The following is a 23051-nucleotide window of genomic DNA, read 5'->3' as shown; positions in this document are numbered from 1 at the left end:
AGTCTGTCCAAAAGTGGCGTTAAATGGCGAGGGTCCGAGTTACCCGGAAGAATGTGACAGCAGGGAAATGAACAAAAAAGCCATTTTCTAGAATGCGTTATTTGCTAATAATTCCAACATAGGAGACTTCACTTATTAGTTTAAATAATTTATATTTTCTCTCCTTCTCAAATACCTTCACGACATCTGCTCAGTGGCCCCTCAATTCTATACGAAAGAACAGAATTTTCCTGTTCAACTCAACAAATGACCATTTTTATGTCTCACATTCAAAGTCAATTTCTTTTTTAAAAACAGTATCTGAACTAATTTCAAATATCAAGATAAGAAATAAAAAGTAAGACTTGTAAACTTCCCCTGTTTGCTAATTGGATTCCAAAGACTCAGTTGCTGTGACTGAATCTTCGAATGACTAAAAATACCACCATTTCTCAAAACAAAACCAAAAAAACACAAAAACTCTACTATGCCAACAAGGAAACTCGGAAACCTGTCTTCTCTCTGACTTTTCGGCAGGGCACAGCCCTTCATCCCCATGACCCCTGAGCGCCTGTGGAAGAGGGGGTCTTCCGGACCCTAGCTTGATCTTCTTTCCCAGGCCTCTTGAAATGAACAATGATCTACGACTCTTGGAGAATTTCCCACAAGGCATCGGGACACAGACACGAGATGGGCTTTTCCGGAGTCACGGCTGCCTACCTTTTTCACCCGGCAATCCTGGCACACCCGCTGGTCCTGGCGAGCCGGGCTGCCCGGGGGTCCCCATGACGCCCATCTCTCCCTTGGGACCTGTGGCCGGATGGAAGGACTGTGAACGCTGATGGCAGACGCCGAGCGAGGGTCATGAACAAGACCAGGTGAGGCGTCTCCCCAGCATCCACTTGGGTGGAGTTCACAGGTCATTTACCTGGGAACCCGGGCTGTCCAGGTGTGCCCTGCTGTCCAGGGATACCAGGCAGCCCCGACTGTCCCGTCAGGCCGGGGAGCCCCTGAGGCCCTTTGTCTCCTTTGGGGCCTGGCATGTCCAGGCCTGGGAATCCGGGGAAGCCCTTCTCTCCTTTCACTCCAGGGGGGCCTGAGGTGGGGAAGAGAAAGGGGGCGTCAGCAGGATCGACAGGGTGTCCTGCAGCATCCTGTACCCTGTTTAACTGTTGCTTTCTGCAGAAGGTGTGTAGCCGTGCCCACGTCGGGGGTAGAGGGAAACGGCTTCCACCTTCTCAGATAGTGGTGTTTGGGGCCATCGGTGGGCAAACAACATCCCAAGACAAAGCCCCGCCTACCTGCCGTGAGCCGTCAGCAATTCCCACCCAGGCCCCTCCGCAGTATTCAGACCTAAGCCCAGCTTCGCCACGGTGTCTCTCCCTGGCTGTCCTGCCCTGGTCCACCCTCTCTGTCTCACTTCTAGAATGATTATTAAAGGCAAAGGTAGCTTCCAGACATGAACTCATTTTGTTTAAGTTACCTACAACTTACTAAACGTCTTATGGAAAGGTAAGATAGAGATACCGATCCTTCTAAATTAAACGGAAAAGGTAAAGAATATACAATATAAAGGGGAGGTGTCTTTGGCACGTAAACCAAGCTCGGAGGGAGGAGAAGAAAGGCGCCTGTGACCTTACGTGTAAGCAAACAACCAAACCTACAGCCACAGAATAGAACTGCCTTTTCCCCCTTTTAGTCACAGATTATGAGTTAGGGGAGGGAACATTCTGGAAGAACGTAGTATCACCTGATGACCCTGGGAGGCCCTGTCCTCCAGGGGGTCCCATAGCTCCAGGAGGGCCTATTCCGGGGGCTCCAGAAGCTCCTTTGGGACCTTGCAATCCAGGAGGTCCCGGGTCACCTGGATGGGGAAGAAATCGTGAAGGCACCACACGGGGACACAGCGGGGTCAGCGCCTGCCACCCACTCACGCCGCTCGCCAGGAACCCGTCTAGAATTTTCATCATTCACTCAGCAAACGTTTACTGGGCCCTGATAGGTGCTCTGCGGACACACCATAAACAGACCCCGTCCCTACCACAAGCTGGATTTGCCCGTACGAAGTTACCTCTGATTCCCTGAAGGCCTGCAGGGCCAATGGCGCCGTGCTCCCCAGGAACGCCTGGTCCCCCGACGTTTCCCTTCTCTCCAGGGGTGCCGGGGATGCCAGGGAGTCCCGGCAGACCTTTGAGTCCCGGCAGACCAACTCCAGGCTCGCCCTGGAAACCATGAAGCACAGAGAAGCCAGTGACCCTCAGAGCCCGCGATTTTATCAGGCCAAGGGCGTACGTGTTAACCGATGCTGCCGGTGCATTTATAAGAACGGAATTTGTCCCGCCTTCTAGTTGGCGAAGCTTCTTCACACCTATTGTCGCCTTTCAATCTCACTACAAGCCGAAAGGGAGGTAATTTTTATTATTTTCTTTCCACAAAGGAGGAAAGCCAAGGCTCCCCGGTTTGGACGGCTTGTCCACAGTCAGAGAGGCAGGAGCTCCTTCCGCTGGGTCTCGGCCCCTCGACTCTGCCGCCCTGAGTCTACACAGAGGGAACAACACCCAGCATGCTGTGCGGCCAGCGAATGGGTATTAAGAGGTGGAAAGTTCCAGGACTGGAACAGAACTCCATTTACTTCGTTTTTTTGATGAAATGAAAGCTCTCACGTCAAATTAAACGTTTAAAACCTTTTCATGAATCAAAGGGCTTTGACCCACACAGATGATTAAAAATAAAGGCAGTAGTTCGAGGGCCTGAAGGAGCACACCCCAATTTAAGCACCGACGGGCCGTGTGAAGCAGAACGTGCACATCGTGTCACAGCGCCCCCCCCCCCCCGGCATCCCTGAAGGCAACAACTTCCAGATGACGACCAGGTGGAGGTAAGCGGGCAGAAGGGGCGCATCCACACACGGCCCTGCGGTGAAATTTGCAAACTGGAGGGAACTCAGTCCAGGGGATCTTGAAAAAGCTCAGTATTTTAAATCGTAAACCAAATCCTGAATTCCAGTTCCATTCGGCATCTACTAGCTCGTGAGCCGGTGTTTGAGGCGATCTACACACTGCGGTCACTGACTCACTTTCACACCCAGTGCGGGTCATCAGGGGAAGGCAGGGGTGTGTCACATAAAGAAGGCATCCTTGGGCTTCCCTGGTGGCGCAGTGGTTGAGGGTCCGCCTGCCGATGCAGGGGACGCGGGTTCGTGTCCCGGTCCGGGAAGATCCCACATGCCGCGGAGCGGCTGGGCCCGTGAACCATGGCTGCTGAGCCTGCTCGTCCGGAGCCTGTGCTCCGCAACGGGAGAAGCCACAGCAGCGAGAGGCCCGCGTACCGCAAAAAAAAAAAAAAAAAGAAGAAGGCGTCCGAAGGCCACATGCTCCACGTCAGCCACACGGGGCAGGGACACCACCTCGGGTCAGGCGTTCCTCAGAAGGAACCTTCCCCGGCATCACCGAGGCACAGCTGCCAGCGTGCACCCCCGCCCACCCCCAGGGCGAGGGCAAGGGCTCTGTGCCGGCAAAGGCGCATCTCCTGGCCGTGGCCTTTTCCCAGGCAGGACAGGCGCCTTCTGGCAATTTCAGTTCCTTTCCTTATGATCAGAACGGGAGAGGATCTAACCAACAGTCACCTGTACTTGCTGAGTATCAGCAAGCAGCAGAGGGGTGTTCGAGGGCAAAGAGAAACCCGATGTCACACTAGTCCCGGGGTCCCTGACCAGGGCCCTTTGCCCCACGGTGACACTGGGTAACGTCCGGAGGTGTTTCTGGCGGTCACACTGGGCATGCATGTCGGGGTGCTCCTTTCGCATCTGTGGGTCGGGGCCACAGAGGCTGCGAAAGACCCCACGGTACTCAGGGTAGCCCCACCACGAGGAATCATTGGACCCGAATGTCAGTATCACTGAGGCTGCAGCCCACCCTGCTGGGGGCTGTTAGGTCACTCAGGACAGTGGCTTCCAAACAGCTTTCTCCTTCTACTCGTGATATGACACACACTGTACCTGAGACCCAGGACACACACAGAGCCCACTCACAAAGCAGGAACAAGTGATTCTCCCCAAAACAGGCGCGATCGCGTGCTACCCTGTGTACTTTGGTACTTTCCATCTGATGCTATTTCATTCAAACACAAAACACGCTGACCCAACATACCATATGAGATTAACAGGCCACAATTTATGGGTCCAATTCATCACAAGGATGGGGAAACAGCAATCCAGAGAAGGCCCAGTACCCACCTTTTGGCCAGGCGGACCTGGGTTGCCAGGTAAGCCATTAAAACCTTGGCGACCGGGATTTCCAGGAGGTCCAGTGTCTCCAGGTAAACCGTCAACACCTGTTTGGAAGAGTCAAAAAAAATCATTCATGTAAAAATACCGTTCCCTACTTTCTCCACTTCTTTTACACCTGCTCAGATGAACCTGAACAGATGTGAGGGCGCCAACAAGGAAGAGGAGACCATCCTGGTCCAGGGAGCTCGCAGCGCCGGCCGCCCCCTCCTCTTTCTCCCTCACACCCGCCCCCTCCCTTCCTTTTCTTCTAAGCGCCTAGAACTTTTCTCTCCTATCCGCTCTTCACAAATGAACCAAACCCAACCCAACCCAACCAGCGTTTGCAGACTGGGAATGGCGATTTAAACTCTGCCAACTCCGAGTGTCGCCTGGTTAGAAATCCAGTCCGGATATCCCCACGCAGACCCGCATCTTAACAAGACCCTTCGTGATTCCTGGACACGTTCGAGTTTGAGAAGCACCACGTTAGACCACCTGTTCTCCAACTGCACCACACTGGAGGCACGTGGGGACATTTAGAGACTGGGTCCCGCCTCTGATGGGCTTTCTGACAGCTGCCCACGTGGCTATAAACGGCAGCAAAGTGTGAGAGCCGTTGGGCTAGGCTCTCTCTCTGTGTGATGGAAGGTTGGGGACACGCAGTGATCTGCAAGCTTGCAGAAACACAAACCTGAATCGCCCGTGGTGTAGGGCTGCTGTTTCGAGGGGCCTGACAGACAGTGCACGTAACTCCAGGCAGCTTCGTGCGATGTGGGCAAAGGGTCTCTGGTTAAGGAGGCCTTCCTCAGCTAAATTCTACCTGCCGTGATGGCAGTGGCCTGGTTCTCCCATGGAACACGCGGGAGGCCTGAGCACTGCCCCTGTGATGCTGGAGGGTCACTGAGGGGCCTTCTGCCCCATGAGCCTGGCAGAAGTGGCCATGAGCGCGGCGGGCATCACGCGGCTCCCGGAGAAACAGGCCGCTGCCTCCAGTCCCCGAGCTCGAAGGCCTGCAGCCTTGAGAGTGGGCGCGATGCAGAGCCCTAGACAAGAAGCCCGGAGGCTAGACAAGTCTTTAAACTAAGTTTTGGTGAAACGGCGGTCAAACTGGGGTCGGGATGCCGGCCCAGAGGGAAAAGACGTGCCCCTCACTGCTCACAGCCCTTCTGGGCTCTGGACCAAAGTCCCTAATGGCCAGTCTGCATATCAGTCTCCCTGAAGGACTAAGAAAGCAGCCAAAAGGGTGAAGCTGTCCTCTTTACTTCCTTACAACTTTCAGAAAGAAGTACTGGTTCTGGAACATCCACGCGTGTGAGGGCCTCTTCCCCAAGAGCAAGGCCCCCCCTCATATTCACCGCACCATCCCCCTGCCCTTCCCCCGCCTTCCAGACCAGCCTGGCCCAGGTCCCGGCGGGCTGTGTGCTCCCTTCACGGATGAGAGAGAGACCCCCCTGAGGGTAGGTTTAGGCAAACGTGGCATCTGCCAGCTCCCTGGGCAGCTTGGGGTCCTTAAGGTCCCAACCCCTTCCCCCCAAACCACTCAGCCGGGAGCACACGTCACCCATCGCCTCGGTGACCGGAATCACCGGGCTGCACACGGCGCAGCTCTTTCGCTAACTCGCACATGGTGTGTTTACGTTCACCGCCTCTTTTCTCCTAGAATTCACGTAGGATGAGCGGAGAGACCACAGCCCTTGCTGCTAACCAGCCGGGGACGGGCGCCACCACTGGGGCCCACGCGGGCAGTGGCCAGAGCAGCGGCCCCCCCAAAGCTGCCTCGTCCTGCGGGTTTACCTTTGGGGCCGGGAGGTCCTGGAAAGCCAATCCCGGGCTGGCCGACTGAACCCTTCTCTCCAGAGAGACCCGGCCTTCCCGGGGTTCCAGGAAAGCCTCGGTCACCTGCGGTGAGAAAGACCAATGGTCAGCGTGAGAAAAACGTGAGCACATTTCCCCCACCCCAGCCTCCAGGTGAACGAGACGCTGAGTACCTTGGGGCCCTTGGAACCCGGGAGACCCCGGAAGTCCTGTTGCTCCAGGGGGACCGGGTAAGGGCATGACCTTTCCTTCTTCACCCTTGGGACCTGGGGAAAAGAGCAAAGGACACAGCGTGAGGGTTGCCGCGTCACGTCCTCGTCTGCTTGCCTCCATCTCCTCCTTCTCCTTTTCTAGAATCTCTCACAGAGAGCGCCTCTTCTCCCAAAACGTCCAAAATGACCTAGACGTTTGTTTGACACAAGAATCCTTTAAGCGTCCGAAACAAGGGTCACGAAAAGCTAAAAACTCTACAGCAACGAACAGCGAGATGACCCTGGTATCAATGAATCTGCCTCAAAAAGTCAAAGTCTTTTCACCGTTCTCAGTGGCTCCGACAGGACTGGTTCTAAGCTGCTGTGATGCCCACATCTGGTGGGAAGTTATCTTCACGACGTGCCCCGTGGGTGATATCGTTACCCTAACAGTGAGCTGCACGGTTCTGCGGTATCTCCAGCCCAGGTAAGCCACCTTTTCTATCTCCAAACTGGGAGGTGCAGGCGCAGCCCCGGGTGCCCGTGCCTACGAGATCCACTGGGTGTCAGGATTGAGCCGTTACGAAAGGACCTAAGGGCTCATCTCCACTGAACCTTCATGTACCTTAAAGAACTCAGGATCTGAAGGGCCTCCCAGGGACAGCCAACACTTGCTTTCGCTACAGACTGTGGGAAGCACCAGGGCCTGACCCCAACACATCTTTGCTATCAGCTCCAGCCCTGGGAACAAGGCTTTTATGACCATCAGACTAAACACAGCTCTGGCAGATCAAAGAAGTCGGGTTTCTAATCCCAAAGCTGCCGGGGTCTGGATGGCCAAGGAACCCTCCAGAATGTGGACAGCTGACCGACAGCACTGTCAGCATTGCCTCTTTCGGGAACCCTCTTCCCATGCCGTCAAGACGTATCTGTATGTGTCCCACTGGCTTTTCTGATGGTAGTTTCTGGCCGAGAAAAAGAAGCCTGATTCCTTTGTACACGCTGCAAGTGTTCAGATTCCGGAAGCACGAAGAACACTTGAGATGGTGATTTGGGAACGAGGAGTGTGGGGTTAGTGATCAGAGGCCCCTTTCCGAGACCTGGGGTGTTTCTAAGTCAAACCCAGCATGTTCCTGCCCCGAAAGGAGTCGTAAGAGAGACGTTCCCGGGTTCCTTGCTAATCAAAGAACACTCATCAGTGGAGTCCTCGCTTAGTGAGTAACCAACGGTCACCCGACAATACCAAGAACCCATCCAGTGAGGCACTGTACTTGGCCTCCGTCAGGGGCTGCTGATGTGTTCTGTATTACGAACCTGACAAACCCTACACTGGGTCTTCATAAGAAAACAACAGTTCCCAGTGGGGACAGGAACTGGCGGAACTTGGGCTGGATACATGGCTCGGGACAGAATCGGCCAACGTGTGAGAACAAGAAGGCCAGACTGTCATCGCTGCTGAGTCTCTCCTGTTGGAAACCTCGATCTTCCAGCTCCTTAGTTACTATGCTTCTCCAGGCTTACCGGCCACACACCTTTAACCACCCCAAGTCACCTTTCATTCATTTCTACAACTCTTACTTAAGCCATCTTAGTCACAGCACACGTCCTTCTGTCCTCTGTGCCCAGGCCGTTCCTGGCCCCTTCTCCTCCAGGTTTCCTAGGCAATGATGTCAATGTTCCATTTCTTCCCAGAATCATCTTCAACTAATAAGTCACTGACGGTCTACTGTGTGCGGGGCCCGGGGACCCCCCCCTTTCACTTCCGTCCCTGAAGATAAGCCCGTCGTGAGGACGCAGTGGAGCGCATCCGTGGGAAACCCTCACGCAGCCCCCTCCCACGTTCTCCACCAAAGCCCGGGCGGTGGGCTCCAGGAGGGCGGGCGGCCTCTGAGTTGCTTCCTCTCTGGTCGCTTAGCTCAGCGCGTGGCACACAGAACCACGTGATAAAACAGTCAACAAACGGCTGGAACTACCCCGAAATTCAACAGCCAAGTCCAAGCAGCTGTGGATCAGTCAGTGTGTGCACATCAGCAGAAGGGTGAAGGTAAGTATGTGGCTTGGGATACACAGAAGCCAAAAGGGACCGCGCATCGGGGAGAAACAGAAAACGGGCTCAGGCTGGTGTCACTTCCACACGGAAGGCTGACCTTCTCTGCTGCACATGGCGTACTTATTTATAAGGAAATCACCTAGACCTTCAAGTTCCTGTCATCTAGATCCTACACGCCACTGGCCCATCTCATAAAGGAAGGAACGAGATACAGAAACGCTAAGGAAAGGTTGCTCAGGTCACATCCCCCCCTCCTGGCAGGACTGAAACCGGACCCACGTCCCCATGTCGCTGAGCCCAGGGCACTGGAGGTCCTCAGGCCTCACCTGGCAGGCCTGGGGACCCGGGGTTTCCCGGAAAGCCCATCTGTCCTTTGTCACCAATGGGGCCAATAGGGCCAAACCCTGGAGGCCCAGGAGGGCCGACGTCACCACGGCTGCCGGGGAATCCAACTCCTCCCGGGGGGCCACGTTCTCCTTTTAATCCTACTGAACCCTGAAGCGAAAAGAGAAAAAGACGAGTTATCAGCAGACATACCAGCACTCCAATCCGCGTCGCATTTTTCCACCACCCGTGGTAAAAAGTGCCGGAGTTTAACTAGCTGTGCTACTTATTAACTTCAACCCGTCTGCAGAGGTCACCTTGTAGTTAATAAATGAAACCGGCATTCTCTCCTCTAGGCTGAGCAAGCGCCCTCCCCGCCCACACATAAGGAGACGCTCCAAAGAGGAAGGCACTCATATCTGGAATCTTCTTGGAAAGGGTGACTTGAACGCCGCTAACTTTAAAATTCACCTCCCGGCCGACATATGGAGGTCTTTTCAGTTCCCCCAGCTGCATCAGAAGACACTGACCCCTCATCACCTAATCGTGCAAGTCAGGGCTAGCACACCTAGGCTTACACATTACAGCTTTCCAGTGAACGTGAGACAAGTTCGTTGACGACAAGGACCCCCCCGAGTGAAAACAGGTCGACGGGAGACCAATTCCTCCTTCTTCCATTCTCTGCATATCCGTCATCTGTCAAGCGCACGTTCAAAGTCTGGCAATCAACATACCGGGGAGCCTTTGGGGCCGGGCAGACCCGGATGGCCGTCTCTTCCGGGAGAGCCTGCTCTCCCTGGCATGCCGGGCTGGCCTGGGAAGCCTGGGTCTCCTTTGTCGCCCTTGAGTCGAATATCGAAGTAAATCTCGCCAGGCTCGCCCTTGGCTCCTGGCTGGCCCATCAGCCCTGGCACACCTTGCGGTCCCTGCGAGAACAAAGCCTTGTGAGGCCGCCACCGAAGACGCCCAACCATAGAGCAAACCAGCAGCAGCGAAATCAGGACGCCACCTTGGAAAGCGGGGACGGGTTTAGAGCTCCCTGTTCCCTGTGTAGGAGCAAAAAAAGCCAGCAGCTCTGTGACAGAGCCCTGAGCTGACCTCACTGCTGTGCTGCCCTTAAAAAGCCTCTAGTAATGGAGACGGGGACGGGACGGGGCGGGGGAGTGACGGAGGAGCTCTGGGCTCAGCCCGGAGATCAGTCCTTAGGTAACTTTCTTGTCTCTTACAACTGCTGACATTCCCAAGAACAGGTCGGCTACGGTTGGAAGGGGCTGGATGTGCGATTCCCTGGGCCCAGGAACCAGAGATGGAAGCTGAGAACAGCCACGTTCCCTAAGTCTGGTCAGTGCTGAAATCACACAGCTCGCCTTTCACGCTCACAGCCCTGATTCCGGAAGAGATGAGGAGGCCCAGAGCACCCGCAAAGAGGAAAGTCGGGGAAGGGAGCCTCAGGCCAGCTCTGTAACTGGGATGTTGAGCCGTCAGCAGAATAGAACTAACTTTCCCGAGAGACACACAGGAACACGTCTCTGTTCCTGGAAAGGGGAATCTTCAAGGAATGCCCACCCCCTAGATGGTTCCCCCCCCAGGTCCCCTTGAGAGTGGGATTCACCAGGAAGAGGCCCAAGGCTTTAAACAACTGTCTCAGTTACCTGTTCTCTGAGAGAGGGATCTCTTCAACCTCCCCGCTCACCTGGCAGAATTTAAACCCTTGTGGAATTCATGTTGTTTGAATTCCTTTTTTGTAAACTCCCTTTGAAACGGTTCTTGGATGTAGGTGAACCACAGTGAGTGCACACACACACACACACACACACACACACACACACACCCCTCTGTGTGTACCTATAAAATGTATGCCTCAAAGTACTGGACACAGCTGGTCGGAGCTGGCCCTGAGCTGGAAGTGCCCCTTGTGACAGAGGACCCTTCACTCAGATCTACTCGGGGAAGGAAGGGGGAAGATACCCAATCTATTGTACTTACTCTAGTCCCACTATCTCCACCAGCCACCCGCCAGGAAGTCTAGCAGAGGACATGGAAAGTTCATTATCTGGTTGAAAGCTACTGTGGTATTTTGTAGCTTTTTCTCTCTAGTTAACATTAGCTCCCGTGCCTCCCTAAGGCCCAGCGAACCTTGGAAGCCCTTCCACATAGGCCCAGGTGGGCTTCTCCCGTGTTTCCTCGGTGTACTGTATGGTCCTCGTTGCTCTATTAGGGACATTTCCTTGCCTTCTGTCTCTCCACTAGCCTTTCAGGGCTGTGAGGGCAGGACCAAGGCTTCCTGTCTTTGTGCCCTTAATGTCTGCAAGAGGGAGGTACCGGAGGACGTGTATGTCGAGCCAGCAATGTTCACCAATAAAAAGTAAATGCCAAGGTAAGAAATGACAACCAGTGCACATTCTTCTCAAACCAGAAGCACCCCTTATCTTATTTTATGTGGATTCTTCACCGCTTAGAAGTATAGTATCTTCTGATACTATGAGCACAGGGTGAGAAAAATACAAGTGTTTATTTTCATACTGATGACCGTGTCAGTCATCGTTTTATTTAAGGGAGAAATCTAGGATTTCTTTGAAAATTGACATTTACAACCCTAGGACATCTCATGTGGATTCTTTGCTGAGCCTAAGTGATCCAAGGGTCTTTTGAAGCACATGCCCTAGGATAAATGTCAGGGAATCAGACGCTGCCTTGGAAGTTTGCCATCGGCTACGTAAATTGGAGAAGATCTGACAACTCGTGCAGACTGCTTCTAGAGAGTGGTGCCCCTACGGGAAAAGTTGGGAGAAGTTCGTTTCAATTAACACAGGTCACTCCCAGTGACCCCAGACCGGCCCGGGGGCTGGGCTTCGTCATCTCAGCCTGGAACCCGCCTCTTGTGGTCTGTCCTCCTTTCCCCACATCGAACCCTCAGCTTGCAGAGGACGTGTCCCAGAAACGCTACCTAAATCAAAGGCAGCATCAGAGCCTTCTTCATTGGAATCTACTTTCCAGTTTGCTCCGCTGCTTTGTGGAGCCTCCTTTAGCGTCCAGCCAAAGCCGAAATAAGGGTACCACATTTCTGAGCTAGTTAAACCACGGAGCTATGATATAGCATCTAATAAAAGGAAAATTATGATCTTCTCTTAGGTTATTTACCCACAGAACAATTTTTAGAAGTGTTCTCCCTCTACACCAAGAAGATGCTCCCTGGATGGACAAGGCACGGGAACTCGCATTTTTTGTTGTACATTTTCTTTGTTTTTTTCTTTATCATGACTTCTCCTCAACCATCCTCCTTCCTCTTTTCTCATTCATATTGGATTTGGGGCTGGGGAGGGGCGGGTGTCTGGACTGGGTTCCAGGCAGAGTTGAGGCAGGAAGTATTCCAGGAAGGCTGAGTAGATAAAGACCGTGCCCAGACTATGTCTGTTGCCTTCAAAGTTGTTCCCACTTTGATCCCCACCACAGTCAGAGTTCCCAGCTTTGTGAACTTCCAACTTATTTAGAAATATGTTAAACAATTGCGACTTCTAACTTAGCTCCCCAGGCACCGGGGAAGTTCTGGAAAGCAGAAGCCCATGACTTAACTTCAAAAGGAGAAAACTATTGCTGGATTCCAGCTGTTTCATTCCTATTTCAACTCACTTTTGCCCTGACCTGCTTTTACAGAACCTTCCAGAAATATCTTCTTAAATTACAAATGGTAAAGACTTACAAACAAAAAAGAATAATGTTACAGATCTGACTTTCCATTTACGACAAAAGAAAAGGAAAAAAGGAATGAAAGAAATTGTAGAAACCGGTTAATGCTTAACAGAACTGAGAAGCACAAAGAAAATAGGAGAACAAAGCCCAAGGCTTAAAAGCTTTAGAAATAGAGCTGATTACATGCACAAAAAGATAACGTCCTTCAATATTTAAGATTATTACTATAATCTGCTATTCAATGGCTTCTTTTAAAACACGTAGAAAGGTTAAGAAAATGGCGTTCTGTCTAACAGAAAGCTTTCATGTCCTTGTGATCAAGATATTTCATTTATAGATTTGAAAAAGTGTCTTTGCCCTAGATGTTGGTGATAGTTTTCAAATTCTGTACCTGTAAGAAGAAGAAGAAGAAAGGAATAGTTCAAGTTCGTAGAGGAAAATCAGCCAGGTCTGCTTCGCTGCCATAGACACCATCAGCGCTGACCTTATTCACTGACAAGCTTTAGATTATCTGGTGTGAGAATGCATGATTGTGTAAAAAGACAACTCAACAGTGTGGCTGCGAGAGGTGACCCTTGGTGGTACCAGAGACCCTGCAGGAAAGTGACCACCAGCACCCTGTCGTGCCTGGAAACAGGCAAGTGGCGACTGGATTCTGACCAGGTGGGAAGAAAGGCAAGTTGGGGTGCAGGTTCTGGATACAATGGTCCTACTCATCCTCGGGTCAATCAGTCAGGAGAGACACGGGGAGTGATTCTAACTGCTCGACAAAGTCATCCTTTACCAGCTCCCAAATAAAGCAGGAGTCCACGTGCAAATGCAAAGATACATGCCTTTGCTGGTTTGCTCGGTGGCAACTTCGTATATGTCTAGGAACTCAGACAGGTTTACTTACAGGCAATCCTTCAAGACCATCCCTGCCGGGTAAACCTCTGTCGCCCTTGGCCCCTGGCTGTCCTGGGAAACCTTTCGCAAGAGACAGAGGAAAGATTCAGCACATTGTTGATGAGACACTTTCTAAGAGCTCAAAACATTTTTACCTTTTCAAGATTCAAAAGTGCAAAGATCTTTATACTAAGTGGATGACGTTTGAAGCAGCTCGAGACAGTAATAACAAAAATGCCCAGGATGGGCTCAGAAGGGGGACGAGTGAGCCCCAAATGCACACAAGTAACACTGACGCAGAATGGCTACAAACCCCTGCCCGCATGCCCAGGGGCCACTTGAACCAAGCAGGTAGCCCCCTCTGAGATAAGGAAATTTGCAGAGCTGCGTGAACCATACGCTGCTATCCTTTGACGAGGAAATCTTTCCGACACTGAATTTTTAAGTCATCTTGATAATTTTCAACAAAATGGACAAATCCTAGAAGTGTGGCTTCACACTCTCATCTCGTGTTTTAGTTGATGGAGAAAATCAGGTCAGGGAGTAAGATATGCTTCTCTGTGAAGGTTCCAACCCATCAAAGCAAATTCTGACCTGGTCCCTTTCACAACTGGGGCCTTACCTATTTCTCCGGGGGGTCCCTGTGGCCCTGGGGGCCCACGGAGTCCTGTTGAGTCACAGATGAGACAACTGTCTCCTTTTTGACCTAAAAAAGGAGACACGGGGTATTATATAGAACAGGGGAGCAGAATTATATAGAACAGTGACAGCACAGGAGAGGGAAGAGGAGGCCACCCTTTACCTAACACCCGCTCCAGACGCGTCCATCTGCCAGTGGCCGCGTGTCCCTGACACGGGGCCCACCCTCCGCCCTCAGCATACATCACAGGTAACCACGGGTGCCCTTCTAAGGAATCCCATCCTTCCGCCCTGCCAAGGCACAGGCCCTGCCTCACTAAAAAGTGATCCAGAACTCCATCTGCCCATCAGCCTGAGATGACTCGACTCTATCATTTTGTCTCTAATTCTAAAACTTCCCATCATCTTTCTCTTTGCTTTTGTATTTTTTAGCCAACTGCACATATAACTCCTGGACTTTAAACCTATGTTCCAGGCTGACAAATGACAGATGGGAGTAAGAAGGTACAAAGTCCAGGGCAAAGACCTGACCTGACATGGAGGACCCAAGAGGAGAGGGACCCCGGCACATGAAAATGGGAGGAAATGCCTTTCTTTGGAAACTCTAACCTCTTACATCTTGATTTTCAAACTAAGCTAAAAGGCCTTCGAGTGTCTTAGATGTGCGTGTGTCCTGAACCTTGAATGTCAGGTTTCTAGGCACAGGTAAGGCAAACAGAGAGCAGAGCACACGTGGAGGAGCTGTCACTCAGGGGTCACAGAGGCTGGGTTGTGTGCCCCTCGTCCCCTCACCCTGACCGGCACCCCAGCCCCAGGCACATCCCACACCAGGCCCCAGTGTCGGGAACAAGGGCAGAACAGGAGCGCGTCTGGGAGGGATGCACTGTTAGTTGCCTAGTAACCCAGCCAAGCTGCAGGTGCTATGGGACCCGCGGGTGTCTGCTCCTGAGGCTGGAAGTGGACGGCGGGGAGACCTCACACTGCAGTCTGGGCAGGGTGACGGCTCCACTGCAGGAGCGCGACGGCACAGGAAGAAAGGGGCTCCTCTTAGGAGCCGGGGGATGGACGAACACACCTCTCAGTACAAAGAACCTTCTGGCCACTGGCTCCATCACAAAATGGGACGGCCCACCTCAGAAAGTGCTAAGCAACTGGTAACTAGGGAGATTCCCGAAAAACAAGTGACACGCCAACCGGTGGCACGATCCTCCCCGCCTGAATTCGAAGATCACTTTCATCTAAGGTTCTGCAACTTCCATGGCTGTCAAAAGTCTAAGACATCTTCCATGCATTTGAGCTTCAGACTTTGGAAGAGCAAAAATTCTTTGTGATCCAAAGCCAGAAATGGGACCCACAGGGATCAGTTTTGGGGGGCCGCCCTCTCTTTGTTCTACTCCCTGGGTATTAAGAGACATATACTGAATAACTATGGGAACATCCTTTGTTTACTCCACTCTAAGACGGGACTGTTTGTGCAGTGATATCCAAGATAGTGAAGGATTAGGATGCGTCCCGCGTTGGCATGACAGACGACACTTGAAAAGGTTAAGATAAAACTCAGAGCCAAGGGTGGAGGTGGCGGACTCGTCAGCACAGATCTGCTCGCACTGATTACGGAAACTGGGATTGAGGGGTGGTGAGCCTTCTGTACACACACTTGGGATCCGGCTTCAAGGAAAGACGTGCATTCTTGGAGAATGCAATCTCTGACTTTGAACCAAATGATCGCAGGAAGGTATCAGTCTGAGAATTTAACCTGCTGACCCCACAGAGGGTAAAGAACAGGGACTCTGACTTGAGGGCCCGTCTCCCCGTTGTCTCCCAGGTGACAACTGTCTCTTCAACGCCCGACAATCTCAGCAGAGCTGTCGGGAGACACATCTGAGGCATGGATTTTGAGGACAGCTTCAAATAATGGGAGAAGATACCCACGTCCACTCAAAGCCAGGAAGTATGTAGAAACGTATCACACGCCCAAGCACAATCAGCATTTTTTTAAAAAATTAAATCTCTTACCTTTTTCTCCAACTTCGCCTGTCAATCCCGGCTGCCCCGCACTTCCGGGAGGACCCTGGTCACCTGGCGGCCCGGGCTGGCATTCCACAATTCCATCTGCAATGGATGTTTAACGATTAGAGGGTCACTCCCACCCAACTGAAGCTAGAGGTGTTTTCACCCTCTCTTGATTCAATCTATTACAAAACCAAACTTTATTTAGGTTATTTGGCGAGTATTAGAAATCCAGCCGTGGCCGGCTTTGAAACAATCCTAGTACGTTAACTTGTAAAACGTGACCAGCGCACACAGCGTCCGCCCATGCCCCGTCACGAGCCGTCGATGCTAAAGTTTCTATCTTACAGTTCTAATGCTTATTTCAGCTCATCAGCCCTGTCCTGAAACCGACTTCATGTTACCTTGCGAGGCACACACCATCGCCCTTACGTCACAGATTAAGAAACTGAGGCTCAAAAACTTAAATGATTTGTCCACAAAGGTAGGAACCTCTGTGAAGTCAACACAGAGACTTCAGCAAAATTATGCCTTTTTTTCCTCCTGAGCAAACTTACAGCGAAGTACTCTTTATTTTAGAGACACAGACCGCCCGTGGGCAAACACCTCTAATTGTTTGTTCCTATTCAATTCTGAGCATCATTGATGTGCAGAAGCATGAAAATGAACTGCAGTGACGCAAACACCATCCGTTGTGGGTTCTAGTAAGAAAAAAGTATTGTTTTCGAATATACACAGTGATAAGAGTTTATATTTCCTCCTCCAATATGTTTGAAGGAAAATGGCAGAGTGCGTGCTTGAACGTGGCACCGGTCACAACCGTAGCCCGGACATTCACGGCGGCAGCTCCTGCAGCCCCCAGCTCACACATCAGCTCCACAGGGATGGACAGAGGGTGAGAAGAATCTGCAGCCTTTTGGGCTTTTCACAAGGGATGCTGGGGCAATGGTGGGTGTGCTCTCCCCAAACACAAAGGCCTAAAAAAGAGCCCAAACTTCTCCGTCTGGTGACTTTGTTTAGAGCTCAGAGGGAAAAGTTTCAAGTGTGTAAGAAATGAAGTCCAGGGGTTTTTTGTTTGCTTGTTGATGATGTCTTCCTGGGAGCTTCTCTGAATAAAGCACAGGTGAGGAGGAACCCTGGGGTGGCCGTATCTCTGCCCTGGGTCCTCTGGCTCCGGCCGGCTCCTTGGTGACCCCATCGGTCTTGAACAGAGTGGAGTCGTTTTTATGCTTCAAAAAGCTTCTCTAAATTCCGTGCCTGGGAAGAACTCATTCCCAGACCTGCAAGCTGAGGTGGCTGGACTCCCCGATTCTGGAAGCACAGGTGCGTGAACACTGACAGGTGTAAAATTATTACTTTCCCAGAACACACCTTCTGCCAGCCTCCTCTCCATCAGAATCCCTACACACCCCTGGTAGGAAGGCAAGTTACCATCCTCATCAAAATGAATTTTAAATAATTTTAAGCCTAAAGCAAGAATACAGGGATGTGTCTGAGGAGTTCTGAAGGGCAAGTTCAGGTTCGACGTTTACACGGTGTGCTCAGGGAGGCTCGGCCGTCGAGGGCGGGGAGAGCTGCAGCCACACGGGACCAGAGCCCAGGAGCGGATAGGGCTGTAGGCGGCTCCACGCTCCCTGGGTAATGAGCAATCGAAGGGTCCCAAGGTGGCGACTCGTTAAGATGCAGCCTCTTTAACGTGCACTGTAAACGTGTGTAAAAATCTCATCGATAAATGATCACTCAGCACGCTGTGAGTGTGAATCACCTAATTGGCACAGACTGGAAAGGGCAACCCGGAAACCTGGAGGGTACCTATCACAACGTATTCAGCCGACACATCCTACACAATTCACAGCAGGGAGAAGTTCAAGTCTTTCCATGAGATTTGTTCGCATTTCAGAACTGGCAAACTGCGAATATGAAAAAAAGGTTCTAGATCTCCCCAGGTTGGCTCTCTCGCCAGGGTCTTTGCCGATCACTCTTATTAAAGCTAGAACCCATGCACGGCCCAGACCTCTGTCTTCCCTTCCCGGCTTCCTTTCCTCCTGGATTTGTCACCTCCTGCTACCACATAATCTACTGATACTTATTTACTCGATTTCTGTCTCAGAATGCACGCCCCAGGAGGACAGAGTTGTTTTGTGGGCTTTGTCACAGGTCTTAGGGCAGCACCTGGCGTATCGTAGGCACGCCAATGTTTGTTGAATGAGTAAGTGACCAAGGAATGAACAACAGGTCCGAGGAAATTCACGCTGATCTGTTCCCAGTGAAGATTCACACGTGGAATCGCTTGTTCCATCCAGTCCGTATCTGGCTCCCTACGTAGCTTCATCCGTGAGAAGTCCTTTCATGGAGATGGGTCTGCATTCCAGCAAATAAGCCACCCGGCACCTACAGCATGGAGACCCCCTTCCCATAACCCACACAGGACCCGTGCCTCAGACTCTCAGCTGAGCACACGCTGGAGGTCTGAACCTATGCCCACTGGAACGATTAGTTTAAATCCCCTCAAATTTTCTTGTATTTTGCATTGCGATTACCTTGGAGTCACAGAGCCCCCTTCACGGAATCAAGAGGTTCCTGTTCTGTGCTCAGCTTTGATAGTGGGCAGACGAGAAAAATCCAGGTAAACTACCATTCAGATTTGAAATCACTTACAGACAAAGCAGCCCCTTCTCTGTGTGTGTGTGTGTGTGTGTGTGTGTGTGTGTGTGTGTGTGTGTGTGTGTGTGTGTGTATGTGTGTGTGTGTGTGTCTTAGTACCAGCTTGTGTCTCTAGATGAACAGAATGCGTTCCTTTCCCAGTAAGAACCCTACAACTCAACTGGTTTGCTTTCTAACTTTAGATGCTGGTTAGGTTGGCCCCTATTCCTCTAAACCAGTTTCATTAGTTCACTCTTCCTTTCTGCAGTGACGAACTTTGCAAAGACAACTAAGTGAGATACGAACAATTCATAAGTTGCTGGACACCCAGCCTCTGGCACTACACCTTCCCCAGCCCAGCTTAGCCCTGCCCCCCATCTGTCCTGGACAGGACACCATGCGAAATGGACCCAGAGGGTACTCACTTGTGTGGCCTGGCTGCCCAGGGGGGCCGGGGGGCCCAGGGGGGCCCGGTAGCCCATCCCTTCCACCTGGTCCGGGCAAGGACACGCCTGGCAAGCCCTGGTCGCCTTTCTCTCCTCTTTCACCGGGGAAGCCAGGGGGACCACTCAGCCCTGGTACTGGGAAGCCTGAAACCAGAACAGAACTCATGGACACAGCACAACACCAAGTGTCACGCCGACAGCACACACTGGTTACGGTCAACTCTGTTCACGGGAAAATGACCATGGCTGAAAGGGGAACTGCTCTGGACAAGTGAGAAACTGCATTTGCTTCTCACCACGCAAATGCTGTTGGGCAAAGGCTCCCTACAAAGTAACTGCAAGGAAAATGGGCTCAGTGTGTCGACATTAACATCTGTGGATCTCCTTCAGTGCAAATGGTGTCCCCAGTAGGTTAGAGAGAGTACTTTCCATTTCTGCTTAGAGAATAAAGAAAGGCGTAAGAAATGTCCTTAAACGAAGCAGACGTGGACAGGAGGCAAAGTGGGTGGGAAGTGTGTTGGAATCAGCTGAACAGCAGAGTCAGGACAAGGGAGACAGCCCTGGGGAAGAGCGCAAAGTCAAGGGGGAGACCAGAGCTGCGCACCGGAAGTCGAGTTCAGCCGCTGTGAGTTTGGAGGGGACAAGATCAGAGGACCCTGTGACAGCCGAGAAGGGTTCTGACCTAGTGCTTGAGACACACCGGTCCAGTAGGCTGCAGGTGAAGTGACTCTGTGCTCCGGAGAGCAGAGAGCTGGCCTCTGGTCCCAGCATCCGGCCGACAGGTGCAGGGGCGTGAAAACACACAGATGAGGTGACACGGGAAGAGTCAGGGCAGAAGGAGCCCCGAGGAAGGACGGACAGACCCCCCAAACCCCAAAGGTGGACTTGAGTCCCAGGTGAGAGGTTGTTAAGTCGCTGAACCCGCAAGCACCGCACATAAAAGAACTGGAGGCCATCCGCATGGGCTCCAGCCCCATCCCTACCCCAGAACTGGTGTGGGAGAAGCAAAGGAAGGAGGAAGGATGACCCTCAGAGAGGCAGGGAGGCGGGACCTGAGGCCGAGGGCCTCCGCAGTCAGCAGGGGGTGGGAGCTGGACTGGGGGCACACAAGGCCAGAGCAACTTCAAAGACAGTTTCTAAAAACGGCTTAAGACACTAACGGGGTCAGATAGGAGGTTTTAGAAAGTAGAACTGCAAATGCTGCTGGGAGACGTGAGGTAACATGTTCATGAGAACAGCTGGAAGGTCCGGCAAGCTTTACAACCAAGGAGAGGAAAGTGATGGAAAAGAGGGAAAAGGCAGGATTTTAAGGGCAGATGCCAAAATTTGAGCAGAAAGGAGGCACGCGGGGCAGCGAAGGCAGCCTTGAGCCACCGCTGCTGCGAATCTTAGACAGTGGGGCTGCGTCATCCGGGCGTTGTCTGTTCCAGCAAAAACAAAGGAAGGGGCTCTGGGGGGACTGAAAACTGAAGAACTGTCAGGAAGGGAAAAGAGAAACTGACAAAAAAGAATAAGAAATAAAAATTAAAAATAAAACCAGACAAAACCAAAACCTTCAGTAAGACCTGTGAACACTTCGTGTGGTGTCGATTCCAGGGCACCCGAGGGTTTCAAGCCGAGCGCTTGTTACCTCTGCTCTAGGACCTGGGATTACACGCCTGCAGTGCACACAGACAGGCATCTGTACATACAGAGAAGTGCAACTCCCAGCCTCCGATTACACAAGCCGTTAGAAATGCAAAACTAGCACAAAACAGCTGCAGACTTAGTAGAAGGCCAGTGACGCAGGAGTCCTCCGAGAAGCAAGCTTAGAGGTGATTAGATTAGTCAGAAGAGGTTTCAGCCTTGAGTCTGGTCTCAAGCCAAGAAACAAAGGCAGTTCCAGACAGGGCAAGGGAGAGCAACGACGCTGGGGTGCGGGTGGAGGTCTTCCGAAAGGCCGACGGTGCCCCTGGGAGCAGCCGGAAGGAGGGTTAGATCAGAGGCAGGGAGACAGGGTAACTTGATGAGAGATGTAAGAAGTCCCACCTGTGAAATACATGTTTCTAACTACATGTTAACCTGTCATTTACAAAATAAACACTGTCCTAGGAGCACAGGTTGTTTTCAGATCTAGAAAAATGCGTAACAAAATTGCTAGCTACTCTATGCAAGTATCTAACTAATGCAGGGGATAAACATGTTCAGAATAGAGACTGTGTAAAAGGTGTACAAATACTCTAAAAATATAATTTAAGAATGCTCACCTGGAGAGCCTGGCGGGCCTTGTATTCCTGGGAAACCTAAAAGGAGGAAGAGAGAGTGGGACAAAGTGAGCCTGTTTCACTTGTGGTTTATGTTGTGAACTTCTGTGCTCGTGGGTACCCACAGTCCCGGGACAGGGAGCTCTGAACTTGGGGAGATGCCGCGCCCCTGACACTGCAGAGATGCAGGGAGATGGCTCCTGGAAAGCCAGTGGGATTGCAAAAGATGAACTTGAATAGCACTCGGTCACCACATGGTCCTGCACGGCGCTCAGGTGTTATCAAAACGTGCATGAGTGCAGGACAAAAATGGACAAAAGAAAGGACGAGAGAAAAGAAGGGAGGAGGGAGAAGGAGGGAAAGAAAGAGGGAAGGATCTTACCTTTGGGGCCTGGCTCCCCTTTCAACCCTGGAGCCCCTGGGTACCCCCGCTCTCCTTTCTCTCCCAAGGGCCTTGTGCCCAACACCTGAATTACAGAAGAAAAGATCATTGCAGGGCGTGGCAGGGGACTGTGCTGTATATTACAGCACAGATGAAGAAACAAACACATTTTTTATTATTTCAAGATGTGTGAAAGTAAAGAAAGAATAGTGGTGGGAGAGGAAGGGGAGAGGAGAGGGAGGGGAAGAGAGTGGGGAAGGGGAGAGTATTGAAAACATAAAGTGGACATTCGGTATTGCCCTCCTTGCAGAGAACTTCGCCAGGCAGCTCTGCTTCCTTTTGTAATCATCTGCGTGGCAGGAGCTTTACCAATGAAGCCAAGTTAGAAACATATTAATTCTGAGGTTTGGGGTATGGAATTTCTCAAAGTCCATGCAAGCTGTAAGAAGAGCAGTCTTCTTTAAAGAGTATTGTCTGAAAAACTGCCTTAAATTTCCTCAGGCAATAGGTAACAGGAACACTCACATTTTTTTTTTATTGGAAGAGGTTTTATGCTTCACTTTTTTAAATGGTCAAAAGTGGGGACTTCTTTAAGGTCCTCGTGATATGGGGCAAGAAGCAGGCACCGGGGCCCTCACTAAAAAGGGGTGAACCAGTTCACCCCAATTCTGAGTTGCTGAAATTCGAAGACAAGGACCATGCCGAATATTGCCTATTACCCTTAAGATGCAATTCCTCTGCAGCAATTAAATGATGGGGATTATTAAGGTCTGCTGATGAGGTTAAGGTAAAAAAAGATTATTCAAAGGCAGCTGCTGGATTAGAAATATGGGAAATGGAATCATCTATCGTATGATGTGTTAAATGCATAAGGAGGTCCCATAATACTTTGATCTGGTAATCCTATTTCTGGAAATGCAGCCTAAAGAAGGATTACTCAAATCCCTCACCTAACACACACAGACACACACAGGCACGTACAAACATTCACTACCACGTTGTACCCATGCAAGAGGGCAGCAAACAAGAGAACGGTCATATTTCACTGTTTCCAAAAAGAATTGGGGCAAAATGGTTACAACAATTATCGCACAACGCTCTGAAAATGACCATTTGAAGATAACTTGAAAACGTGAAGAATGTTCATTTTTAAAAAGAAAAAATGTTACGTACATTGGATTGCAAGTATATAAAAATATGTATACGGACAAGGAGTCAAAAGTTATTTGCAAAAAATAAAACTTGTTTTGCTAAGACAGTCAGATCATGGATGACCTGTTTCTCTGAGTAGCATTTTCCTTAACAGACAATTATTTTTTTACGTTTCAAAATGTGTTGCTAATATTCTCATCCATGTGCAACTCTTTTAATTTTAGTGGTCAAAGATATGCAGAAATTGTCCAAATACAATAACAAGTAAATACCAAATGCCACACGATACAAAATATAAATGATCGGTTCAAATTCTGTGTACCCCCTACATCAAA

The 23051-nt window shown here is 51.1% G+C and overlaps 1 protein-coding gene across 2 annotated transcripts in view; it reads right to left on the bottom strand.

The window, feature by feature from the left end:
* Nucleotides 1–23051, bottom strand: part of COL4A1 (collagen type IV alpha 1 chain) — a 148128-nt gene that overhangs the window by 22586 nt on the left and 102491 nt on the right. For both annotated transcript variants that reach the window (XM_082675539.1, XM_082675540.1), the window contains 15 exons: nt 21565–21649; nt 21186–21221; nt 18919–19083; nt 15857–15952; nt 13824–13907; nt 13212–13282; nt 9361–9552; nt 8629–8797; nt 6235–6327; nt 6041–6145; nt 4214–4311; nt 2051–2201; nt 1730–1843; nt 908–1075; nt 700–789 (listed from right to left, as the gene is read on the bottom strand). In XM_082675539.1, coding sequence (XP_082531665.1) covers nt 700–789; nt 908–1075; nt 1730–1843; nt 2051–2201; nt 4214–4311; nt 6041–6145; nt 6235–6327; nt 8629–8797; nt 9361–9552; nt 13212–13282; nt 13824–13907; nt 15857–15952; nt 18919–19083; nt 21186–21221; nt 21565–21649 — 1717 coding nt within the window. The remainder of the gene's footprint in view (nt 1–699; nt 790–907; nt 1076–1729; nt 1844–2050; nt 2202–4213; nt 4312–6040; nt 6146–6234; nt 6328–8628; nt 8798–9360; nt 9553–13211; nt 13283–13823; nt 13908–15856; nt 15953–18918; nt 19084–21185; nt 21222–21564; nt 21650–23051) is intronic.

This window comes from Grampus griseus (genome assembly GCF_964374135.1).
Source record: "Grampus griseus genome assembly, chromosome: 18".
NCBI classification, from domain to species: domain Eukaryota; kingdom Metazoa; phylum Chordata; class Mammalia; order Artiodactyla; family Delphinidae; genus Grampus; species Grampus griseus.
This window is presented reverse-complemented; position numbering and strand designations above follow the sequence as displayed.